We start from the raw sequence: 25,778 nt of genomic DNA on the forward strand, positions 1-25,778 counted from the left end.
CGGGATGAGGGCTGGAGGCCCCGCTGCCAACTGGGCACCTCGAGGCCGGATGCTCCGTGGGAGCCAGAGAACCCAGGGGCCTCAGGTAGCCCGGATCCCAGGGGTAGGCTGGCCTCCTCGCCCAGCGCTGTCTGCGGGCTGGGCCCAGTGCAGAGGGCTCGGGCTTCAGGACCCTAGGCTGGGGCTCTGTCCTGAGCAGCCCTCGGGCTGGCCGAGGCCCCCCTGAATCTCGTCTCTCATCTCCTCATCCCTCCTTCCAGTACCCCCGGCTCTACATCTTGGGGGACTTAAAGTAGATGTGCTAGAGGGCCCAGCCCAGCCCAGGTGGCTGCCCGGAGGTGGCCCCCAGCTCACACAGCCCCTCTCCCGAGTGTCCCTCCTGTCCAAGGGCGGGCGGATCTGAACCCGGCACCCCGTCTCAGGTAGTCCTCTCCATGGTCCACGCACCGGGAAACAGGCCTCAGGGGGTAAAGAGTGGACACCCAGGGTGCGGGGCACACTGGACAGCAGACTCCCCACCTCCTGCTGGTGGATCAGGCCTGGCCTCTCCCTGGGACGGTGGGGAAACAAAGGCCCAGATACTTCTCCAACCTCATGGTGAGACGGAACTGGGGTCAGCATGGGAACCCGTCTGGCATGAAGACCCCTGGAGCGCCCCCTGCTGCTGCTGCATCCCCAGGGACCAGGGTGTCTGTGGGGACCCCCATCTCTGAGGGCCACGAGTCCAGCCAGGGGCCAGGGCAGGGTGGATGTGGGACTCCAGGGCCCCCCTGGAAACAGGAACGAGTCTGGCCACCCAGGAGCCGCCCCTGACCTCCAGGTCTTACCTGCCCAGGTGCCGCCGACAGGTGTGCAGAGGCTGGGATCACCACCTCCCACCAAAATGGCCAGGGAAGCCCGGGAGGAGCCGGACAGAGAGGGCAGCAGCTCACCCTGGCCCCGCGCAGCTCCTTTTATGGCTCCCGCCGGGCAGGGCCCCACCCTGGGCCGGCCGCACCCTCGCGCCCGGCGAAACCCAAGAACTCCAGGAACTGGGCTGTTGGCACTGTTTATTTGCTTCATCGGGGCCTCGTCACACATCAGAAGCGGAGGGCAGCAAGGGCACTTGAGCGGAGGCTCGAGGCTCGAGGGGCTCGGGCAGATTCCAGGGAGGAAGAGAGGGCCCCATGGCCACTGCCCAGGCCACCCGCAGAGACCACCCCTCCTCCCAGCTGCCGGAGGGGCTCCATGAAGCCAGGACCCCAGCTCCCGTCCAGCACGGTCCCTGCGGTCACCCTGTAGCAGCTGACCGCTGGCCAAGAGAAGGCCCGAGGGCGGGCCCTGGGCTGGAGGCCTGTCCGCCAAAGCCAGCGCTCCAGGAGAGGGCTGTGAGAGTGGGCAGGAGCGTGCCTCCGGGGCCTCGCAGGGCCGTCCCGGGGCAGGGAGCCCCTGCCACATCCAGTGAGGGCCGTGAGCAGGCCCACCCTGGGCTGGGTGGCCCACAGGGTCTCTGGCTCCAGCCAGGGAGACCCCCCGGCCCAGAAATGCTCCCAGCCCAGCAGAGCTGGCAGGTGGGGCGGACTTCTTGGGTCGGGTGAGGGGAACCCAAGACCCTGGTCCAAGCAGGCTGGACAGGAGGCCAGGAGCGGCCACTGGGGTCCCCAAATTAGCACCAGGAGGAAGGAGGTCCCAGTGGGGGGGCAGAAACTCAGGACAAGAGCAGCTCCTGTGGCCCTGGTGCTGGGGGCAGCTCCCAGACCCCAGCCCTCCCGGTCTAGGACACAGCCCAGGGGTCACAGACCCCTCCCCATGGGGCCCATCCCCCCAGTCCCCGCCCTACGTGCCACCGTCCACTGGCTGGGCCTGTGGGGGCACCTGTCAGGCTGAGATGTCCAGAGGAGCCCGTGCTGCATGCTAAGACCTCCAGCCCCGTCAGAAGCGTGGCCTCACCCCAGGCCCAGGGATGGGGGCCAGCGCCTTTGGCAGGGCCCTGAGAGTCCCACGGCCAGGCCCCGGGACCCCTCCGCTCCTGGTCCCCTCAGACACTCGTGGGAGGTGGCAGGAAGGCACAGGCGGCGGCCTGAGGCCACACCGACCAGGACCGGGTGGGCGCGAGCCCCGTCGTGAAGCTGCCGCGGTCGGGGGTCCCCGCGGGGGGAGCAGGCCGGCCCGTTTCTCTGCACCAGTGCCCCGCTCGGGGTCCGGGCTGAGGGCGGGGGGTGCCGGCGGGCGGGGGCCGTCCCTCCTCCAGTGAAAGAAAACTCCAGGGACGTGGAGCCACTCGCAGGTCCTGGGCCCGTGAGGTCTGGGTGCAGGGTGGGCGGGCGCCGGGAGGGGCCGGGCTGGCGGGAGTCTGGTGTGGAGGGGGGGCCAGGGTCTGGGGGCCGGGCCGGCTCACATGACGGAGCAGCATTTGCAGCGCTGCTTCTTCACGTCCAGGTCCTGGGGGTCGCTGGCGGTGGCCTCGGGCCCCACCTGGTTCTCCTCCCTGGCGCCTGCAGCGGTGCCAGGGGGCTCGGCGGCACTGCCATTGGGCGGGGCGGGCTCCTGGGTCTCGGCGGGCTCCTGGATGACCACCAGCTCGGCCGTGATGGCGTCCTGCAGACCCAGCACCTTCTTGGTCTCGGCCTCATCCTCCACGTTCTGGTAGCCCATGAAGATCATGGTGACCGGGGGCTCCTGGCCGGGCTGGGTGCCCGGCGGACCCGAGGTGGCCTCGCCAGGCTGAGCCTGCACACCGGGGATCTCGCGCCGGGCAGGCGTGGACCGGATCGCCTCCACGGGCCCCCCGGCCTCGGCTGCCCCAGCGGTGGACCCCGCCTCGCTCAGAGCGGCCTCGTCTGCTTTGTGGAGGAGCTCGTCCACCTCGGAGGAGCTCAGAGGGTGGACGCCGTCCTCGGCGGTGCCGTCCAGGGCGTGGACAACTGCACAGGGAGAGACAGAGGTGTGAGTGGGCTGCCCAAGGAAGCAGATTCCCTGACGGACCGACAGCTAGAGCCCTCAGGCTGTGGACGCAGCCAGCGGGTGCCTCTGAGGCAGCCTGGGAGCCAGGGACGGGACGTCACCATCTGGCATTTCCACATTCACAGCCAGCCAGCTCCCGGGCAGTCACCTGGCAAGGCAGGCGACACAGTTTGGACCTGGAATGTCCCCCAAAGGCTCCTGTGCTGAGGGCTTGGTCCCCAGTGAGCAGTGTGCTGAGGGGGGTCTCCAGGAAGAGGGTGGACATGCGGGGATCACTGGGGTGATCCCCGGAAGGGCCCACAGCTGGAGGGATCATGGGAGGTGGTGGAAGTTGGGGAGGGAGTCCTTGGTCTGTCCTGTCCCCTTCCCTCTCTCCCTCTCTGCCTCACCTCAGGCCCAGAGCCATGGAGCTACTGACCAGGGGCTGAAACCCCTGAACCGTGAGCCAAAATAAATATCTCCTCCTCTCAGCTTTTTTCTCAAGTCAATTGTCACAGCAGCAGAAGCTAACACAGAAGTAACACAGTAGGCCTGGGGTTTTCTTCCCATTGTAAAGATGGCAAAAAGGAGAGTTTATAAAAGGGAAGTATCTAGCCCCGGTCACTCTGGCAGCCAGGGCCAGACCCGGTTGCTCCTGGCCGTCTGGTCCTGGTGTGCAGGGTCCACACCCCGGGGGCAGGAGGTGAGCGCAACAGGGATTCCCAACTCTCTGGTCTCTGTGAGCCTAGGCCATTCGGTCTTCCCTCCCAGAGGCACCTGGACGGCCATCCTGTCTCGTGACAACTGTACCGTGCTCCCTGAGGACCAGGCTTCAGCCCCAGCAGGGCCTGTGGCCATGGGCGACACCAGCCGCAGACCAGAGACCTGCACCCCCTCCTAGGAACCAGCTGCCCAGGGTGGCACCTGGTCCTGACCCCGGGCGGGGGTCCTGCACCCGGATGCCAGGAAAGCTCTCAACGAGTGGCTGAGGGTCTGGGAGAGGTCCCTGCTCCCGGGACAGAGGGTGGGGTGCACACTGCCCTGAGGCAGGATGTGAGCCCCAGGCTGCCACGGAACGGATCCACTTCCATCCCCAGCAGGCAGAGTCCAGGGTGGCAGGTCTGGGGTCCCTGGGGGTGGGGGCAGAGGCGGGGGCAGGCCACGTGGAGCTGGGTGGGTGGGCAGGTGGGGGTGCCACGTGCCCCTTCTCACCCAGGAGCGCCTGCCCCAGGCCACAGGACCACAGCTGGGGCTGAACCAGGCCTGCCCTCATCCGACACAGGCTGGCACCAGAGACGCCCCAGTCACCGCTCCTCCAAGCACCCCGGGCCTTGGCACCAGAGCCTTGCGGAGGCCCTGACACCACTCGGGCAGCCCCGGTGGCTCTGGTGACAACTGCAGCGCTGGTGAGGCTGAGGAACACGGAGCCTCCACCCCACCAGTGGGGAGCCCCACGGCACTGGGGCCCGGAGGCCAGAAGTCCCCACCAGCCAGCCCTCCCGAGCCCAGACGGGAAACGGACACCCTGCCACACTCCACGGAGACTCCTGCCCAGAGGTGCAGGCAGCCAGGGTCTGCAGGGGACCCAGGGACACATGGCCTGGCCACCTGCAGTGCACTCCCTCGGCCAGGGCAGGAGCCAGGGGACACTGCAGCGTACCGACCCTGGGAGCCCCCGTCAGGAGCCTGTGACCCAGCTGCAGCATGGAGAGACCCGAGGAGCTGTGCTCAGTGACAGCCAGACACACCGGCCACACCCTGTGACCAGTGACAGGAAGGTCCAGAGACAGACTGGACCTGGGGTGCAGGGCCGGAGGGACGGGGGCTGCTGGAGGGGCTGGGCGTCCCTGTGGGGGCAGGAGTGCTCCCCATGAACTATGGACCTTCCACGTCTCTCTTCTGAGATGACATTCCGTGACCTGTGACTGGATCCAGAGGGACCAGGGCTTTCCAGGCCCCTCCTCCTGGGACCCTGCCTCCTGGTGGCATCCCCGGCACCTGGTCCCTCCTGCCCCTGGAGCTCCCCTGGTTAACGCCTGACTGTTCTTTGTGGTGCTGGGTATGGAACGAGGCCCTCCTGCCCGCTGGGCCAGCACTGACCACTGGATACCACCCCCCAAAAGGCACCTGGAAACCAAGTCAGATTCCAGCCCCTCCCTGCCACACCTGGGGCTCCTGGAGTCCCTCTGGCCCAGTCCCTCGGCCCCCCCAGGCCTCTGCCCACACCGAGGCCCTGCTGGGCACTCCTTCCTGCCCACTCCGGAGAAGCCCCACCAGCCCCAGGCGGAGACCCCCGAGGCCCCGGAACATCCCTGGGTCTTCCAGGAGTTTTGTCACCATAAGATCACTTAAAGGGTGACCAGGCAGGTGGCCCAGGCCTGTCCTCCCAGCTGCTCAGGAGGCGGAGGGAAGAGGGCACAGATTCCAAGCCAGCCTGGTCGCCCTACTAAGGCCCTGCCTCAGACCGAAATGGAAAGGGCTGGGGCCTGATCTGTGGGAGAGCAGCCCTGGGGTTCCACCCCCAGAACTGCAAAATAAACACATTAATCAGTCAATTAAAATAAACAAGTGCAGCGGGGCACAGAGCGCACACCTAGGATCATCCCAGAGGCTCTGGAGGCCGAGGCAGGAGGATTGCAAGTTTGAGACCAGCCTCAACAACTTAGGGAAACCCTGTCTCAAAATTAAAAATGTGGGGCTGGGATGTGGTTCCATAGCAGAGCTCCCCTGGATTCCGTCCCTCGTACCAAAAATAGTTTAAAATAAAGTAAAATGAATAAGTGAACAGCGAATGGGCTCCGGAGGGCTGGGCCGCACCCCCAGAGCTCGGAAGGGGAGTCTCCTGAGGGCTCCCACTCCAGCCGCAGGTCTGCAACAAGCCCGTGGCAGGGTGGGAGCCCTGGGCCGGCTGGGTGGGGCCCGCACCGGCTCTGGCTGGAGGCCGGCAGGTGGGGGCGTACCTTTCGTCTCGTCCTCGTAGACCTTGATGCCCTGAGGAAGCGGCTCCCGGGGGAGCAGCGTGGTGCTGGACAGCACCCGGGTCTCCCCTGTCACCTTGTCCTTCTCCACAGTGATCTCAACTGAGTACATGGCTGCCAGGAGAGGCACGGTTATGCCGATCCCGCCCTCCCTCGTGCCCTGGGGGCAGCCGCCAAGCCAGGGGGGGCAGCGCAGAGCAAGCAGAGACGGTGCTGGTGCCGGGTGCGAGTGCCGTGCGGACCTGGCCTCCCCCCGCTCCACAGCCTCCGTGCCTGCCGGTGCCCAGGGCTGGGGCCCGGTTCCTCTGCTGGGCCTTCAAGGCCCGTCCTGCCTTCAGCCCCCGGCCCTGGTCCTCCCCTCTGCACCTCGCGTCCCGCTGGGCCACCAAGCTCATCTCCACATCCAGACTCCACCCCTCCCGTGGAGCCCAGCTCAGCCTGACCTCTGTCCACCCAGACCCTCTGAACATCTTGCTTCCCCGACCAGCTGGGCCGACTGCAGCCAGCCTCGCTGCTGCCCCTGGACAGACCTCAGCCCCAGCCCCCAACCTGCCCAGGCAGGAGGAAAAGGTGCCCAGTGCTGGAGCCAAGGAGCAGCCCTGCAGACCTCGGCTGCAGGGACCCCGGAGCCAAGGTCCAGGACCTCTCGAGCCTGCTGTCCCTCAGCCTGGCTCACCTGGGGTACCCCAAAGCCCTCAGGCCTCAGGGTCATCTGGGTCTCCTCCTCCCACCTGGCCTCTGGTGCTCAGGCCCAGCCCAGTCCTGGGTTCCACTCTGCTCCAGGGGCCTCATCCAGGCCCAGCTCTGCTCTCCAGGAGGACCTGCCCTCGGCTCCGGAGCCCCGAGCCCAGGCCCCACTCACCTGCCCAGCATCTGCCCCTGGGCTTCCACCCAGCCAGGGCGGCTCTGTCCTGGGCCTCTCCCCTCTCACCCCACTGCAGGCTCCTGGCCCAGTGGGGCTCCAGCCCCCACATCCCACCTCCTGCACCGTCGTCCCACCCTGGGCTTGCAGCCACCCCTGCCCTGGGCCTCAGCCTTCCCGTGCCCGGTGAGTCTACGTTCTGTGCTCTGTGTTCCTAAATTGTAGAGTGAGCTGCCCCCAGTCTGGGTCCCTCCTGCCTGGCATACAGCAGGTACCGAATAATGCTGAACGAGTGACTGTTACTTCATCTCTTGTCCCTGAGTGGCCGAGCATCCCTGTCCCTGGACAGCGACTTCCAGGGCCACCCACACTGTTGGGCAGGTTATGCACTGCACAAAGCCAAGGGCCCAAGGAAAAAGTGGGGGGTACCTCACCTGGGGGCCACAGGGCTGGTCTCACTGGCACAGGCCCTCAACGCACCCTGCACTCTGAAATGCTCCCCTTGGCCTCCTGCCACCTTTCGGAGAGCTTCAGCCCCCCTGAGACCCCCTCTCTCTCAGGGCACTGTCACACCCTAGTCCCCCCCATAGATCTTCCTTCTCTTCTCAGGACTTGTCACTGTCTAGTCCTGTGTGGGAGCAGGCCCTGGGTGCCAGGCCCTGGGTGCTCAGTCCCCATCTGGGTGGCAGATGGGGCATGGCTCCCCCTGTCTAACCACACAGGACTGAGCCTCACCTGGGGGCTGCCTCCAGGATGAGGTGCCCCTCTCACATGGTCCCGCGGCCCGAGGCCCAGGGGCCAGTGGGATTTGCAGCCAGCGCCCTCAGCCGTGGAGCGGGTGCTGGCCTGTGCCCCCCCCCAGGGGCCACCTTGAGGTTAAGAGGTACAGAAGCCAGGGCACTGGGTTAAAGTCGCCATGCGCGGGGCCCGCCTTCCTGGGGAAGCCTGGCCGGGGTGTGGCCCAGGGCCAAAGCAGAGGATGCCGGAGGCCCACCCCCAGCCCAGAGCCTCAGCCTCAGTCCAGACCCCACCCGCGTGACCACTGCCCACTTCCGACCCGGCCAGGGCAGGTCTGGGTCACCCCCACCCCACCAGGCCCCGAGGACTGAGCTGGGGTCTGGTCGGCCGGAGCCTGGGCACCACCCACCTGCCTTCACCATGGGGGAGCCTCCGACGGTCCGCACAGGGGTGTTGGACACCTGCTTCTCTGCTGGGCAGGCAGGGTGGAGAGAGGGCGGAGAGAGAAGGTCACACAGCCCTCCACAGGCTCGACTCACGGCCGGTGCATGCACCCAGCTCCTGGGCCCCTTCCATGCACCTGGACCCTGATGCACACAGAGCCCCCCCCAAAGGAAGTGCCAAGTGGGTCCTCCTGTCTCAGCTCCCAGGACTCTCACAACGGCCCGAGAGGCTGCCTGCATTCACTTTGATTATTAGTTCTACAGTGGGTCCAGGAGACCCTCTTCTCATGAATAATTAATCAACACACCACAGATCAGGCCTCAGAGATGGCGGCTGCCCCGTCCACGGGGGCTGCCCTGGTGCTTTGCAGGGGGACAGGCCCCCCTAAAACAGGATTTAAAAACGGACTGGTGTTTCACCACTCACCGAGCGTGGACTTATTGAACCTCATGCAGTGTCATGCTTACGTCTAGACTCTGTCCCACATCAGGACAGGGTGAGTGGCCCACACTGTCCTCCAGCGGCCACCACGTGGGAGGACCGCTCGGCTGGATGGCCTCAGCAAGCAGGGACCCACCTGCCACGGCCGGGTCTCAGTCCCGCGGCCTTGGTCTCTAGGGCAGGATTTCTGGCCCCACGTTACAGACCCAAGGACAGGCCGACCCGCCCACCCACCGGACAGTGGCCGGCCCCTCCCGCGGGCGTGGTGAAGCCGAGACCGGGCAGGCAGAGCAGGCGCCCCCTCCCGCCCGCAGCCAGGGGGCGCGCGGCCCCGCCTACCTTTGGGCGTGCCCGGCGGGGTCTGCAAGAAAGAGGCAGAGGGTCAGCCAGCGCCCGCGCGGCCGGCCGGCCGGCGCCCTGTTTCCCGTCCCTTCTCTCCCGGCCGTCACCTCCCCTGGCGTCGGGGCCGGAAATGTGGGAAATGGGGGGGGTCACCCCGCCCCCGCCTTCTGGTCTCCCACCACTCCAGGGCTCCACTCCCGCGACCACTTCTGTGGTGGTCTTCCCTGCCCAGCGGCCGTCTTCTGGCTGCTCCTTCACGCCTCACCTGAAAGGCGGCTCCATCTTTCCCCACAGGGGCTCCTGGGTCTCTGGCCCTCCAACCACGTCCCCCTCTCTCCAGTGGGCAGGGGCCGGCTCCCAGTCTCCAGGAGGAGGAGCAGGAGCTTTGGGCATGCCCACTGCCCTTGGAAGTGGCTGTCCTGGTCAGGGTCTGCCTCTCCCCAGGAAGCCCGCAGGCAGCACCTCTGCAGTCTGCCTGCAGAACTCCTACTCCACCTTCAAATCCCACACCCTCCAGGGAGCCTGCCCAGCCTCTGGTGGATCACAGGCTTCCTGGGGTCCCCCGCCCCTCTTCCTGGTCTCCCCAACCAGGCATGGTCAGCAGGGAGGGCTGCAGACCAACAGCCCCAGAGGACACAGCTGCAGCTCCCTGGGTCAGGGGCCATACCGACCCCACAAGACAGGGTGCAGGGAAGGAGCAGGGCCCAGGCCTCTGAGCCCCCTGGGAGAGGAGCTGACCCTGACTTGGAGGTCTGTCTTAACATGTCTGTGCCAGGGCAGCTCCCCAGAAGTCAAGGCCAAGCCAGATGGTGGCCTGGGGCCAGGCTCTCTCCACCTCCTTGGGCCTGGGATTCGTCTCTCATCCCATGGACACTGCTCCCGCCTGGAAGGGCTGTCCAACACAGGGAGTGCCCAGCCCAGGCGGGGGCTCAGAAGGTGCAAGGAGAGGGAATCCATCAAAACCTCCCTCCCGTGGGTCTGGCTGCGTCTAGGCTTGGCCACCACCCCCTGAGCCCTTGCCAGGTAGCCAGCTAGTATTCTAATAGCTCTTGCATCTTACAGATGGGGAAACTGAGGCTCAGAGAGGCCAACCACATGTCCCAGGCTGCACAGCTGGGCCCCCAACCCCAGCACCTGCTGGGATCTGTGCTGGGGCCACTGGGCATCTGCAGAGGAAGGGGTCAGAGCAGGGATCTGCCCACTCATTCCTCTCACCTGTTCTGGGCTGCACACCAAGTCCCCCCGGGGCTGCTCCTTGGCTGGGCTGGGGGCCAGGGTCCGGGCTGGACTGGACACTGCCTTGTCCTCTCTCAAGGGGGCAGGGGCCGGCTCCCCGTTCTCCAGCACGTCGATTTCCTTTTCCAGCCTGAGGAGGGGCAGGTGTGAAGGCCTCTGTGTGCCGGGGCCCTTCGGGCACTCTCGGCCGAGGACCAGCTGGTTCTGACTTTTCCTAACAGCCCTGCACCACGGTGTTCTCGTCACACCGCTCGACAGTCGGAGAAACCGAGGTACAGCACAGGGTCACCGGCCAGCAAGGAGCCACCGGATTCGCCCCGGGGCTGGCTCGGCACCTCCCTTCACAGTTGGCTGCAGACTTCCCCGTTTCCACTCAAATCCATTTTTTTTTTCCCCACAGGAAACATTCTCTCTTCAGGGACAATGGAAAAAAACGTCACTTTCTGAGAGTCAGGAGATAATGGTACAAATAAACCCAGTGAAAACCAAGCCAGGGTGGGAAGCACAGCGCAGCTCAGGGGGCTGCCAGGCCTGCCACCGCTCCCCAGGCCACCCCCAGGCCACCCCCAGGCCACCCCCAGATGCACCCCCAGATGCACCCCCAGGCCACCCCAGGGCCACCCCCAGGCCATCCCCAGAGTCACCCCCAGGGCCACCTCCAGGCCATCCCCAGAGCCACCCCCAGGCCACCCCCAGGCCATCCCCAGAGTTACCCCAGGCCACCCCCAGAGTCACCCCCAGGCCACCCCAGGGCCACCCCCAGGCCACCCCCAGGCCATCCCCAGAGTCACCCCCAGGGCCACCTCCAGGCCATCCCCAGAGCCACCCCCAGGCCACCCCCAGAGTTACCCCAGGCCACCCCCAGAGTCACCCCCAGGCCACCCCAGGGCCACCCCAGGCCACCCCCAGGCCATCCCCAGAGTCACCCCCAGGGCCACCCTGGGCCGCCCCAGGGCCATCCCCAGGCCACCCCCAGGGCTCCCCCAGGCCACCCCCAGAGCCACCCCCAGAGCCACCCCCAGGCCGCCCCCAGGCCACCCCCAGGGCCTCCCAGGCCACCCCAGAGTCACCCTCAGGCCGCCCCAGGGCCACCCCTAGGCCACCCCCAGAGCCACCCCCAGGGCCTCCCCAGGCCACCCCCAGAGTCACCCTCAGGCCGCCCCAGGGCCACCCCTAGGCCACCCCCAGGCCACCCCCAGGGCCTCCCCAGGCCACCCCCAGAGTCACCCTCAGGCCGCCCCAGGGCCACCCCTAGGCCACCCCCAGAGCCACCCCCAGGCCACCCCAGGCCACCCTCAGGGCCTCCCCAGGCCACCCTCAGGGCCTCCCCAGGCTGCCCCCAGGGCCAAGACACAAAGACCCCCAGGGCCTCCCTGGCTGTGCTCCTGCCTGCAGGGGGCGCCTGCCAGCCCACCGGCCAGGACCAGGCTGAATGAGCAGCTGCAGGGATCCCTGCCTCCCTGCTGGGGAGGGGAGGAGGCCCCAGGAGGGACCCCACATGCCTATTGTCACCACCCACCACCTGGGGCCAATCCCCCCACGCTTCCTCTCAAACCCGTCGGTCAGGACTCTGGCCAGCTGAGGTCCAGCACAGGGGCCCTCTGTGCTGGGCAGGCTCCGCCTCTCAGGCCCCTCCCATTTTGGTCATTTCTCTCTTCCCCGACACCATCACTCCTGCCTGCCCGGAACTCCAGGCGTTCTGTCCCAGCAGGGAAGGACACTGCCCGCCCCGCCCGCCCCACCCGCCCCAGGCTTCCTGCAGGCCTAGCTGCCCAGGGCCCAGCACGGCAGGACCACGCAGAGAGCCAGGAGGAAGTGCAGTCCAGTGCTGGGGGCCACATCCGCCTCCTTCCCAGCCTCTTACACCTGGGGCTGTTGACAGCTGGTGGGGGTCCCTAGCCCAGAGGCCAGCAGGGCAGCCTCAGTCCCCACGGCCGGGAAGCCTGCTGCTCCAGCTCCAGGGCTGCCCAGTACCCCCAGGACAGCCCTCGGGGCTCTTCCCTGCCCATGCCTCAGCCAATCTTGGTCCTGGAGCCAGTAATCCTGACTGCTCAGGACCCTGTGCCACCTGACCCCCCATCCCTGGCTCCCACCCAGAGACAGACCCTCCAGCTGGGCCTGGAGATGGACCCCAGACATTGACGGACCCTGGGAACTTGGAGAAGGACCCTAGCAACTTGCTTGGAGATGGACCCAGGTACCCACCTGGAGATGGACCCAGGTACCCACCTGGAGATGGACCCCGGGCACCCACCTGGAGATGGACCCCGGGCACCCACCTGGAGATGGACCCTGGGCACCCACCTGGAGATGGACCCAGGTACCCACCTGGAGACGGACCCTGGGCATTGATGGGCCCGGGCACCCACCTGGAGACGGACCCTGGGCATTGATGGGCCCCGGGCACCCACCTGGAGATGGACCCAGGTACCCACCTGGAGACGGACCCTGGGCATTGATGGGCCCCGGGCACCCACCTGGAGACGGACCCTGGGCACCCACCTGGAGATGGACCCAGGTACCCACCTGGAGACGGACCCTGGGCACCCACCTGGAGATGGATCCTGGGCACCCACCTGGAGATGGACCCAGGCACCCACCTGGAGATGGATCCTGGGCACCCACCTGGAGACGGACCCTGGGCACCCACCTGGAGATGGACCCCGGGCACCCACCTGGAGACGGACCCTGGGCATTGATGGGCCCCGGGCACCCACCTGGAGACGGACCCTGGGCATTGATGGGCCCGGGCACCCACCTGGAGATGGACCCCGGGCACCCACCTGGAGATGGACCCCGGGCACCCACCTGGAGATGGACCCTGGGCACCCACCTGGAGACGGACCCTGGGCATTGATGGACCCCGGGCACCCACCTGGAGATGGACCCTGGGCACCCACCTGGAGATGGACCCAGGTACCCACCTGGAGACGGACCCTGGGCATTGATGGGCCCCGGGCACCCACCTGGAGACGGACCCCGGGCACCCACCTGGAGATGGACCCAGGTACCCACCTGGAGACGGACCCTGGGCATTGATGGGCCCCGGGCACCCACCTGGAGACGGACCCCGGGCACCCACCTGGAGATGGACCCAGGTACCCACCTGGAGATGGACCCTGGGCATTGATGGACCCCGGGCACCCACCTGGAGATGGACCCTGGGCACCCACCTGGAGATGGACCCAGGTACCCACCTGGAGACGGACCCTGGGCATTGATGGGCCCGGGCACCCACCTGGAGATGGACCCTGGGCACCCACCTGGAGATGGACCCTGGGCACCCACCTGGAGACGGACCCTGGGCACCCACCTGGAGATGGACCCTGGGCACCCACCTGGAGACGGACCCTGGGCATTGATGGGCCCGGGCACCCACCTGGAGATGGACCCTGGGCACCCACCTGGAGACGGACCCTGGGCATTGATGGGCCCAGGTACCCACCTGGAGATGGACCCAGGTACCCACCTGGAGATGGACCCAGGTACCCACCTGGAGATGGACCCTGGGCATTGATGGACCCCGGGCACCCACCTGGAGATGGACCCCGGGCACCCACCTGGAGACGGACCCTGGGCACCCACGTGGAGATGGACCCCGGGCACCCACCTGGAGATGGACCCCGGGCACCCACCTGGAGATGGACCCTGGGCACCCACCTGGAGATGGACCCCGGGCACCCACCTGGAGATGGACCCTGGGCACCCACCTGGAGATGGACCCCGGGCACCCACCTGGAGATGGACCCCGGGCACCCACCTGGAGATGGACCCTGGGCACCCACCTGGAGATGGACCCCGGGCACCCACCTGGAGATGGACCCAGGCACCCACCTGGAGATGGACCCAGGTACCCACCTGGAGATGGACCCTGGGCACCCACCTGGAGACGGACCCTGGGCACCCACCTGGAGACGGACCCTGGGCATTGATGGCCCGGGCACCCACCTGGAGACGGACCCTGGGCATTGATGACCCCGGGCACCCACCTGGAGACGGACCCTGGGCATTGATGGCCCGGGCACCCACCTGGAGATGGACCCTGGGCATTGATGGACCCCGGGCACCCACCTGGAGATGGACCCAGGCACCCACCTGGAGATGGACCCTGGGCATTGGTGGCCCGGGCACCCACCTGGAGACGGACCCTGGGCATTGATGGCCCGGGCACCCACCTGGAGATGGACCCTGGGCATTGATGGCCCGGGCACCCACCTGGAGATGGACCCTGGGCATTGATGGCCCGGGCACCCACCTGGAGATGGACCCTGGGCATTGATGGCCCGGGCACCCACCTGGAGACGGACCCTGGGCATTGATGGCCCGGGCACCCACCTGGAGATGGACCCAGGCACCCACCTGGAGATGGACCCAGGCACCCACCTGGAGATGGACCCTGGGCATTGATGGGCCCCGGGCACCCACCTGGAGATGGACCCAGGCACCCACCTGGAGATGGACCCTGGGCATTGGTGGCCCGGGCACCCACCTGGAGACGGACCCTGGGCATTGATGGCCCGGGCACCCACCTGGAGATGGACCCTGGGCATTGATGGCCCGGGCACCCACCTGGAATGGACCCTGGGCATTGATGGCCCGGGCACCCACCTGGAGACGGACCTGGGCATTGATGGCCCGGGCACCCACCTGGAGACGGACCCTGGGCATTGATGGCCCGGGCACCCACCTGGAGACGGACCCTGGGCATTGATGGCCCCGGGCACCCACCTGGAGACAGACCCTGGGCATTGATGGCCCGGGCACCCACCTGGAGACGGAGCCTGGGCACCCACCTGGAGACGGACCCCGGGCACCCACCTGGAGACGGAGCCTGGGCACCCACCTGGAGACGGACCCTGGGCATTGGTGGCCCGGGCACCCACCTGGAGATGGACCCAGGCACCCACCTGGAGATGGACCCCGGGCACCCACCTGGAGATGGACCCCGGGCACCCACCTGGAGATGGACCCTGGGCACCCACCTGGAGATGGACCCTGGGCACCCACCTGGAGACGGACCCTGGGCACCCACCTGGAGATGGACCCCGGGCACCCACCTGGAGACGGACCCTGGGCATTGATGGCCCCGGGCACCCACCTGGAGATGGACCCCGGGCACCCACCTGGAGATGGACCCCGGGCACCCACCTGGAGACGGACCCTGGGCATTGATGGACCCAGGCACCCACCTGGAGATGGACCCAGGCACCCACCTGGAGACGGACCCTGGGCATTGATGGCCCCGGGCACCCACCTGGAGATGGACCCCGGGCACCCACCTGGAGATGGACCCCGGGCACCCACCTGGAGATGGACCCTGGGCATTGATGGCCCGGGCACCCACCTGGAGACGGACCCTGGGCACCCACCTGGAGACGGACCCTGGGCATTGATGGCCCGGGCACCCACCTGGAGACGGACCCTGGGCATTGATGGCCCGGGCACCCACCTGGAGACGGAGCCCTCCAGGAGCTGAACCTTCTGCTCGTCCTCCTGCATCTGCCTCCTCATGTCCTCCCCATCTGAGGCCGAGGAAGAGGTCCCCTCCAGCAGCCAGCGCTCCCTCAGGGCCTTGGACTGTGCAGCAGGGGTCAGGGTCAGGTCAGGACTGGGGTCAAGGTCAGGAGTGGGTCAGGGTCGCCACCCAGGCCCCGTGGCCCCTCCCTCGGACCTTGAGGTGCTGCAGCTGCCTCCTGTCCTCCTCCAGCTGCCGGCGCTTGCCCTCGATCTCCGCCTGCCTCCTCCGCCTCTCCTGGTGGGGTCACAGGGTCAGCCGCGGCCACAGGCCCACACCCCTCCCAGGCCCCGCAGGCCTGCGTCCTCTGGGAGTGAGGGTGGCGCTGGGCCTGCCGTCCCGCCCCAGACCCCGGCCCCGCCTCCCGTCCCTGGTGGGTAGGACTCACTGCAATGGCCTGCAGCCGCTCCTGCTGGGCTGAAGCATCCACCTCGAGGACCCTGGGGGTGAGACAGGTCACACTGGTCCACTCTGCTTCCAGCCAGCCCTGGTTCTGCCCTTGTGCATGGGACAGTCTTGCTACTGACCCTTTCCCTCTGGAGAGTGGGCCCTTCCTGCCCCTCAGAGGCAGCGGTCACTCTATCAGCCTCTGAGGTCATTAACTCACTGGGCAGACCCTCCAGCTCCCTGGGCAGGGCCAAGGGAGGGACAGACTGAGAGAGGTGCACAGGAGGTGACCAGCCCCGCCCACCGATGGGTCTGGGCAAAGGGGGACGCACAGGAGTCCGCCAGACACAGGGGCCAGAGAAGGGCACTGCAGGGAGCAGGCCGGGTCAGGGTCAGGACTCACCACCCAGAGGGGAACCAGACGGCCCAGGCCCTGGGTCTTCTAGCGCTTCCCACACCCGGAGCCCCAGAAGGCCCAGAGAGGGTGTGAGCCTTCCAGGCACACAAGGAAGCACAGCACGGGTCCTGGCTCTGGTCAGGGAGCCTCCACAGCCGTCTCCAGGGCTGGTGTGCAGCAGGTGCTCAAGAAGCGCACAGGGCCACACGCACCCAGGGACAGGCCCCCCCAGGCTCTGAGCCGCTGGAGGACCCTGGAGAGCTCCTGCTCCCTGACCCTGTCTGCCCAGCCTCTGCTCTGGCTGGCCAGAGAGCCTGCCTGCGGTGGGAGCCCGGTGAGTGCTGGGGACGCTGCTGGCCCGTCGCCTCTGCTGCTGCAGAGCCAGAGAGCCAGCGCCCGGGGCCCGAGGTCAGCTGCCCGTGTGGCCGCCCAGGCAGGCCTGGCGGCAGGGGAGCGAGGCGCCGAGGAACAGACCCCCCGACTGCCGTCCTCCCCTCCCAGCCTCACCTCTCAGAAACCGAGGACTGCCCTTGGGCCGGCTGCTGTCCTCAGCCCCCTTGGCACGTCAGCCCTGGTGCCCACCAGAGTCCCCATGTGCCCAAGTGAGGAGTGACAAGTACCTCTAGTCCCAAGACTTCCCCTGATATCCCAGAGTTGGCCAGGAAGCAGTCCCCAGCCCCCCACCACGCTGGCTCCACCTCAGCCTGGAAGGGGGACCGACAGACAGCCCAGCTGCAGTCCCTGGGGGACAGACAGACAGCCCAGCTGCAGTCCCTGGCCTGACCCCCGGGCTCCCCCGCCTCACCAGGACTGTGGAGTCACCCTGCTCCCAGCCCAAAGGCGACCCTGCCCAGACCCTCCCTCCCTGGCAGGCAGCACCTCTCGGGATGCCAGGTTTGGCGGATGGGGCTCAGGAAAGGTTTGATCCAGTTTTCCGACGTCAGGTTCTTCCTGAAGGGCCGGGGCAGCTAGGGCTCTGGGCCTGCCCTGCTGTGATGCAGGCTGGGGTGTCCCATTCTACTCCCCACAGAGATCTGTCCCCCCTTCCTGCTGGCCCCTCATTTCCCCGCGCCAGCCCAGGCCTCTACATCTCCTGCTGCCTTAGCCTGGCCCACTCTCAAACCAGGCAGCTTTTCAAATGAGAGGTGGCCCTGTCACTCCCTTGCCTAAAGCCTCCCTGTCCCGTCACTCCCAGGACGGAGCCAGTCTGGAGCCTGGCAGGGCCCAGCCTCTGTGGCCTCTCCACCCTGCCCCTCTGGCCGGCCCTCCTGTCCTGTGGCCCCGCACGCTGCGCAGAGCTCACCCCTGAGCAGGGCTGCCTCCCATTTGCTGGGTCCCGAGTGGCCGGAAACCACTCCAGAGGACAAGACCAGAGGTGGCCGAGTGGCCTGCAGCGGTCACTGTCCCTGAGAGCCATCCTGCAGACTCCCTTTCCAGTTCTGAGGTAGCAGGCAGAGCTGGGGCGGGGGCCGACCCAGGCCTCTAAGACCCTGAGGCACCCGGGGCCGCCCGGTGGGCAGTCCAGTGCCCTGTCCCCACCCTGGCAGTCAGGTGGCCGTTCAGACCGGACACAGGGACGGCTGTAGGGCCAGCTTGCCAGGCTGGAGACAAGGCGGGTAGTGTCCTGGCTGGGGCGGACTGTCCCCTGGGCCAGGGCAGGGGAAGGTCAGGCGGGCACAGAGAGGCGCCTGGACCAGGCTCCGGGAGAGGCCCGGGAAGTGCGTTTCCCCCCTCGAGGCCCCACCCCGGGCCCCATCCCAGACTGCGAGCCCAGACCGTGCGCCCCTCCCTCCCCCCCAGCCTGGGGGCGCCAGAGCCACCCGCCGCGCCCCCGGGCGCCACAGCGGCGGGTGATGGATGGAGGGCCCGCGGGAGGCGGTCGCCTTGGCAACGCGCTGTCCCCATGGCAACAGGGAGGCCCGGCACGCGGGGGCGGGGCCGAGCATCTCCGCCCCCAGACGCGCGGCTGGGGGGCGGCGCGGCTTCCTGCAGGGGCCTCAGGGGCCGCCTCTAGGGTGCGGGGTTTGTCCACCCCGGGGCTGCCAGAAGGGTGGGCTTCCCGCCCCCGAGCATCTACGGGAGGGGCAGGATAAAGGCAGCGAGGCGAGACTAGAGAGGCCTCATCTGCACCTGGACATCAGTAAAGGAAAAGGGCGCTGAGCGCTAGTGCGGTAAAGTGAGGCTGTCCTCCTGGGACGCCCTGCCTCCCGAGGACACTGCCCGCCTCTTCACCCGTGAGGGACTGAGGCTGTGGAGGGGCAAAGCGGGTCTGCTACCCGAGGCCCTGCTCTGTCCAGGGCCAGACCCAGCCAGGCGCCCCACGGCCCGGATGCGGGGTCTCCTGGAGGCCTGGAGAGGCGGAGGCCCCATCACAAAGGGTCTTAGTGCAGGAGGAGAAGCTGGTTTCGCTCAAGGCACGAGCATTCAGAAGAGAGCGGCAGCAGCCCCCGGCTGTGTGATCCCAGGCAACCCACTCCTCAGCCCTGAGCCTCGCCTGCCTCCGCTGGGCGGTGGGCAGCAGCTCTGAGCTGCTGGGGGAAGACGCTGCACCTGGGTGCCCACCATCGCGTGGGCAGGCGTCCTGTCCGCGCGCTTATTTTAACGGCGCTGGAAGCAAAATCTGGGCTGAGCGCGGTGCTGTGGGCGGCTCAGGGCTGAGGGTGTGGCTGAGGCTGAGAGATACTCCAGGCTCCAGGAGATGAGCTCATGGGGACCCAGCCCAGGGACAGCAGGCAGGGGCCTCCACTTTGCAGAGCATTTGTTTTTTAAAGGCCCAGAGAGGTTATGCAACAGGCCCAAGGTCACCCAGCGGGCAGGACGGCAGTCTGGAGGTGTGGGGGTGCAGTGCGTCTCCCCACGGGCCTGGCCCTGGCAGCAAGCGCTAGGCTGGCAAGAATGTGAGGGTCCCATCCCGGGGCAGGCACTGGGCCCAGTGTCCAGAACATTCCTGTGCTGACTGAAAGAAAGCAGCTGACAGTGACCTTGGCCAGGCAGTGGGAGAGTCACGTGGCCCCGGGAGTGAGGTGCCCAGAGCCCCTTCCCACTGTGGGCTGGTGAGGGCAGGCCTCCTCTCACCTCTCTGGTCCCCCCCCTGGACTCCCAGGACGGCGTCCACCCGCTGCCCTGCCGCATCCCCAGCCTCCCCCTCCCCCAGACCAGCTCTTTCAGTCAGGGCCTGGCCCCTGGCCCCGGGGGCTCAGCCTCCTCCTCCCCTCCTCCACCTGCCAGCTCAGCCACCTCTCCCGGGAAGCCCTCCTGGATCTCTGGCCCCTCAGCCCTCCTCGGAGGCTTCCCAGGGCCCCACCACACCTGTGAGAACAACTCACCACCCACGGAAAACTCTAGAAGCATCACCTCAGGGCAGAGGGGGCCAGGGCAGGCCACAGACCAGAGAATCTAATCTGTGCCCCCCCCCAGCCTGGGATGGGGAGGAGACGCACCCTGCCCTGGCCCTCACAGCAGGGAGGGGGCAGACCGCTGAGGCCTGGCGGTTCCTCAGAGGCCACCTCCGCACGGAGCCTCCCCTGACCACCTAAGTTTTGCCCCCAGCACCTCCAAGCCCCCATCCCACCCCAGAACACAGGATCCAGACCAGAGATCGGGGAACTCCATGATGTTGCTTTTTCCTGTCTCCCCAACAGGACAGGGCTGTGCTGTCCCTGGCACACAGCAGGCACTTAATGTCTGCTGGACCAGCGAGCCATCTCCCAGGAAGCCCCCAACCCAAGGTGCCCTGGCCTCAGCCCCTCCCCTGCCACACACCTGCCACCCCCAGGGCCACCTGCCCTGTCACCCCATCTTCCTGCTGAGGCTCTGTCCGGCTCACACTGAGCCAAGGCAGGGTCCTGACCCAGCCCAGCACCCAGGAGTGACAGCGAGGGACGAGACAAAGCACCAGGCCTCTGCAGATGGACAAATGGGTACAAGCTGTGACCCATCCCCTGGAGCGCTCTTGCCGTGAGCAGGAGCGAGTGGCTGCTGTGTGGACGGGCCTGGTGCTCAGGAGACCAGACACATGGGTCCAGGACAGGGCCGTGGTGCAGGGCTGGGGGCAGGGCCATCTTGGGGGTGACAGTCACCTTCTGGGGATCGACGAGCAGCTGGGCCCTCCTGCCGGGTGCGGAGCCAGAGCTCTGGACTCGCAGTGAGTCTCTGGGCTGGAATATCAGTCTGCGCTCAGTGAGGTCCTCGGGGGGCCCAGGGCTGCCCACCAAGCCCCCCGAGTTGCAGGGACACCTCAGACTCACACCGAGGGACCACTGCCCTGTTCCGTGGGGCTGGAGAAGCCAGGCCGGGGCTCCCAGGGGACTCTCCTGCAGGACTGTCGGCTCCTGGCTCTTCCTGACTCCGGGTGGGGCTTCCACCAAGTGCGGGGAGGGTGCTCAGAGGCTCAGATTTGGGAATTTCAGGTCAGAGCTACTCAACCTGAACGAAGAATGTGAGCGGGACACTGGACAGGGGTCAGGAGGCCTGGACTGGAGCCTCGGCCAGGCTGCGCAGCTCAGTGTGGCTGACCCATCCAAGCCTACCTTCCCCCTGGCCAGGCCGGGCTGGGCCGTGGTCCTGCCACCCACGTGGGCGGCATGAGGCCCTTCCTGGGGCTCTGGGTCAGAGTCACGCCCACTAAGGAAGGGCACTCCTCCTCGTCCTGTGGCAGGGGTCACCAGACTGCCCAGGCGGCCGCCGTCCACCCCAGGAGGCTGCAGGTCTGGCCCTCCCACCTGCACTCCTGTGGCCCTGCGGTGCCCCGGCCTGGCTGCCCTCGCTCTGGCCCTCACCAGCCCAGCTCAGGTCGTCTCTGGGACCAGTGACCAGCTCGGGCTGCCTCTGAATTCCTGCTGGAAACCCCTGGCAGGAGACAGCCACCATCCAAGACAGCGGGACCCTGCCAGGACCCTCCTGAGCAGGCTGCCCATCCCTGTGGGAGCTCTGACCACCACAAAGCTCTGGAGTCCGACCCAGGAGCAGCAGCCACACCTGTCATCCCAGTGACTCAGGAGGCTGAGGCAGGAGGATCTCCAGCCAGGCCAGCCTGGTATCCCCAGTGACACCCCATCTCAAATAAGATAAAAAGGGGCCAGCGCTACGGCACCCGCCCAGCGTGCCCGGCCAGGGATCCAGCCCCAGCACTGCAGGAGGGGAGTGGAGAGGAGAGGCGGGGAGGAAGTCCTTCAGTCAGGCCTCCCACCTGCCTCTGGTGGAGATGTTCTTGTCAGAGCCCCAGCTGGCCCCTTCCTGGACCTGCCCCTGGTACCTTCCAGGCCCTGGCTCCTCTGCTGCTCAGCCACTGCCCACAGCTCCCCGGGTACAGTCCAGGCCAGCCAGGATTCAGACCCCAGACCAGAGAATGTTCCCATCTCTAGATGCTTCCCACCTCCGGGCCTTTGCACACGCGAGCACCAGGTGCACCCTTCTGTCTGCACATACTTCATAGAAAAGGCCTCTGGTGGACGGGGCCAGGAGACCTTTCCCACACGATTTCTCTCTTGGTATCGGGATTGAACCCCGGGGGCGATCTGCACGGAGCCACATCCCCAACTTGATTTATTTTTTTTTTAATTTTGAGTCAGGTTCTTGCTAAGCTGCTGAGAACCTCACTGAGCTGCCCAGGCTGGCCTGGAGGGTGAGAGCCTCTACAGGCGTGGCCACTGCACCCCGTTTCCCCCACCTCTGACCTGGCAGGGGGTGGGAAGGTCAGCCGGGAGGGCTGTTACAGGGGCAGAGGATTGTTTGGGTGAACACAGGGCAGAAAAAAAGTCAGGGTTGTTTTTTTTTTTAACATTTAAAAAAGAATTTAGCTGTAGTTTTTATGTGGTGCTGAGGATGGAACCCAGTGCCTCACGCAGGTGAGCCCCAGCCCCGGCCCCAAAAAGCCACGTTTTTGAGAGCATCAGCCCCTTTCCAGCTTGGAGGTCCAGGTCCCGGGGAAGGACCTGGCCACAGGCTGAGGCAGACATGCTGGCACGGGGCGGTAGGAAGGCAGGGCCTCACCCCACCTGACAGCACTTCACAGAGAGCAACAGGCCCAAAGATCCCCAGGGAGCCACAGAAGTGATGGGGAGGGGGCCAAGAACCCCGCCAAGGCTCCCTTCCGCCTGGCTCAGAAAACTAAAAGAAGATGCCACTCGGTCTGATACCCTGGCCCCTCCGACCCAGGAAAGCACCAAAGGAAAGCTCCGGGGCTCCCACCCGGGGGGCTCCCTGGCTGGGTGGACTCCTGAGCTCCTTGACCTCTCTGGGCCCGACTGCGCAGGAACCAACAGGGTCACCCCATGAGGTACTCAGAGCTGGGCCAGGGAGGCAGTGAGCGTCCACCGAGTAAACAAGGCAGCCACTCTGCCCATCCTGCAGCCCCTGGGCTCCCAGTTGAAACTAAATGCCCTCCCTCTGGGGTAGAGTGCTACATGGTCACCCAGAAAACCAGAAGCTGTGGCCACAACACGAGAGCCGAGAAGCCCTGGGCAGAGCAGCGGTTAATGGAAGCTGGTTGTCACAGTCAGTCCTCACTGGATTCCTGCCTGAACCCACCCGCGTCGAGGGGGAGACCTGCGATTTCCAGCTGCAAGGAACCAGCCAGCGCCCCAGCAGACCCGGCCCAGGTCCCCGCCGAGGGCAAGGAGGAATCTGGGGCAGCCGGGGTCTCCCAGGGCAGAGGTCCCCAGCCCAGCACCTGCTCACTGCACCCTGCAGCTCACGGGATACTGGCTGTTTCTGTCAGACCCTCACATTGTCAATGAAAATTCACGTAAGCCTTAAACCACAGCATTTCAATGTCGTTCAGACCCTCAATGTGATTTCTGAACCCTCCATCACCCTGGGGGCCGGCCGCAGCACCCAGCCCCGCTCCAGGGTGGTGGGCCGGGAAATGGTGGTGATGGCGAGGTCAGCTGTCCCGTTCTGGCTGCCCTGCCTCCCTCCAGGCCCACAGCCCATCTCCCCCCACCCCCGGGGAGAAGGACCAGGAGTGAGGGCCAGGTGTCCAAGACAGGGCTGCCCCCATGAAGCCCCTCCCTACCCTCGGTCACCAGGGAGCTGGAGAGAGCTTTTTCCACGGCTGTCCACAGCGGCAGACACCCAGCCCTCCTTCCACCCAGACATAGCAACTGATGGCCCAGTGAGGGCCCCTGGCACAGCTGACCTAGGCCCCAGAAGCTGCAGAGCTAGTGTGGGAGGTACTGTGTGACCCTGGGGCAGCTGCTATCCCTCTCTGAGCCTCAGGATCTTCAGTGGGGAAGGAAAAGGGCGGTGGGAAAGGGAACAATGGGGTCCAACCCTCAGCCTGCTCCTCTGGGTGGGTGTTCTCCCTGCCTCCTGCCCCTGGGCAGCCCCCTCCCATGGCCACACCCTGCCCAGGCCCTGCTGTCAGGAGGCCTGAGAAACTCCCCTGGGCCAAGAGAGCAAAGCAGATAAACAGGCCTCGGAGGGACGGGAAGCCGGCAAGCCCAGGCCCTGGCTCCCCTGAGCCCCTGGCTGGGCTCCCGGGGCGGGTGGGGGGAGCAGGCCAGGCCTTTGTCTGTGTTTCAAAAGCAGAGGACACGGGTGTCTCTCCTTTCCCAGGCCGGGAGCATGGCGGTGGCTCCCACCCAGGCCAGGGTGTGGCGGGTCACGGGTGGATCCCAGGAGGAAAGTTACCACTTAGAAAACAGCCAGAGGGAAGGCTGGGGGAGTGACCTCTGGCCTGGACAGGCTGGCTGGACTTCCATGACAGCCGATGGGTGGGCATGGGGCCCAGAGGGGGGCACTGCTGACCCTTTCACAAGGTGGCACATCTGGACCACAGAAGGTGCGTCCCCCTCCACGGCCCAGGCAAACCCATCCGGCGACCTCCGGGGGCCACCTGTGTGAGTGAGGGGCCTGGCCGCACTCTCACTGGGAAGAGGGGACTGAGCCCAGATGACCACGCACACTCACTGGGCACCTGTGTCCAGAACACTCTGCTGCCAGCCGCTCCCCGAGCCCCCGGCCTGCAGGCTCCAGGACTCGGGCTGTGGGCCACACCACGGGGTCCCCTTCTTGGGGAAAGGGGCTCAGACTTCCCGAGGGGCGGGAACCAAACCCAAGCTTCCCTCTGGGAACGGCCCAGCGAGGCCCCTCCCGCCCGCACCACTCACGGCCAGCCCGGGCGCCGGACCTGGGCCTGGGCAGGGGCTCCGGACACCTGGCAGGCCCTGGGGGCGCAGGGTGGAGCCGGACTGGCCCAGCGCGAAGGCGCGTCCAGGGCGCCAGCCGCGGAGCTCGGGCGGGGGCGGGGGAGGGGTGCCCGGCCAGCGCCGGCCGTGCCCCTTGGGGAGGGGTCGTGCGGCTCCCTGAGGCCGCCCACCCACAGGTGGCCGCTTCTGACCGGGGGACGCGGGCGGGCGGGCGTACGCCTCCGCGGGGCCCGGAAGCCCCCAGCCCGGCCCCCCTCCCGCGGCCCCGGGGTCTGCCGGGGTGACCCAGGCGTGGCCCCTGGGAAGCGGGCCGGGCCCGGAGCCCCTCGGCGCCGCTGGGGCCGCGCGGGGGCCGCGACGCCCCCACCCGAGGCCGGCGTGGGCCCTCCGGGTGGCGGCCCGCGCGCGCCTACTCACTCCATCTCCGCGCGAGGTCAGGTCCGCGGTGCCGCTGCGGGGACGGCGCGGGCGGGCGGGCGGGCGGCTAGGGCCTGGCGGCCGGGGCTGCGCGGCGCGGGGGCGGCACCGGCGCGGGCATCGCCGCGCGCGGCGGGTATTGTCCGGGCGCGGCCGGGTGGGCTCGTGCGCGCGCCGCGCTCCCCTGCGCGCCCGCGCTGCGCCTCCTGCCGGCCGCCGCAGAGTCCCGGCCGCCCCAGGCTCGGCCGGCGGTGCCCAGACGGCTCCCGCCCTCGCCCCGCCGCAGCGTCGGACCGCGAGCCAGCGGCGCCCTCCCGAGGTGCCGGCGGGGCCGGGGTCGACGGGCCGGGAGAGGGGAGGGAGCCCCCAGGAGCCGGCCCGGAGGCCCCGCAGCCCGCCTCGGGTGGGGACCTCCCGGGGAGAGCCGGAGCCGGAGAGGAAGGACAGGGCAGCCTGAGGCCCAGCCCGGGCTCAGTCTGGACCCCGGCTACCGAATCCCGGGCGCTGCCCAGAGCGGCCGAGGGGCCACAGGGTCTGTGAGGAAGCCCTCTGGCCACCCCCAGGCCCACCCTCTGGGACCTGGGGCTGCAGGTCGGAGGTCTTCCAGAGTCCCCGTCGTTCTGCTCTAGGTGCTGGACTCATCCGTGCTGCTCTGGGCTGCAGGGAGCAGGCCCTGCACCTACTAAGCACCTGCTGTGTGCCCTACTCAGGTTAGGAAAGGCGTGCTTCCTTGATGCCCTTCCTAGGCTAGATGCCCAGGCTCCATGGCCCTGGAGACCCTGGGCTTCTCAGAGAGAGGGTCAGAGACCTACTCAACCTGCTTCTACCTCTGCCCACAATTAACCGAGACTCACTCCCCAGGGGGCTGTGTTTTCTGATAGGAGAAGAAAAAGACATGACCAAGATTTGATCTCTCCACTATATAAAGAGCACCAGAAACGCAATGACA

At 67.3% G+C, this 25,778-nt stretch overlaps 1 protein-coding gene across 5 annotated transcripts; it reads right to left on the minus strand.

Moving 5' to 3' along the window:
* Positions 1–1,040: 1,040 nt before the first annotated feature.
* Palm (paralemmin) lies at positions 1,041–24,891 on the minus strand. Of its 5 annotated transcripts, XM_077795868.1 has the most exons (10): positions 20,510–20,912; positions 20,342–20,419; positions 15,867–15,918; positions 15,635–15,715; positions 15,413–15,540; positions 9,943–10,093; positions 8,725–8,746; positions 7,910–7,972; positions 5,883–6,014; positions 1,041–2,903 (listed from the first exon to the last, which is right to left on the minus strand). In XM_077795868.1, exons 5-10 carry the CDS (start codon positions 15,472–15,474, stop codon positions 2,374–2,376), a joined length of 960 nt encoding a protein of 319 aa, XP_077651994.1. In that variant the 5' UTR covers positions 15,475–15,540; positions 15,635–15,715; positions 15,867–15,918; positions 20,342–20,419; positions 20,510–20,912; the 3' UTR covers positions 1,041–2,373. The 5 variants fall into 5 exon arrangements, with proteins under 5 accessions (XP_077651994.1, XP_077651993.1, XP_077651992.1 ...); XM_077795867.1 differs by lacking the exons at positions 20,342–20,419; positions 20,510–20,912 and adding an exon at positions 24,830–24,891 and having other exon boundaries at positions 7,910–7,969; XM_077795866.1 differs by lacking the exons at positions 20,342–20,419; positions 20,510–20,912 and adding an exon at positions 24,830–24,891.
* Between the last annotated feature and the right edge of the window lie 887 nt (positions 24,892–25,778).

Source organism: Urocitellus parryii, chromosome 3 (assembly GCF_045843805.1).
Source record: "Urocitellus parryii isolate mUroPar1 chromosome 3, mUroPar1.hap1, whole genome shotgun sequence".
NCBI lineage: Eukaryota > Metazoa > Chordata > Mammalia > Rodentia > Sciuridae > Urocitellus > Urocitellus parryii.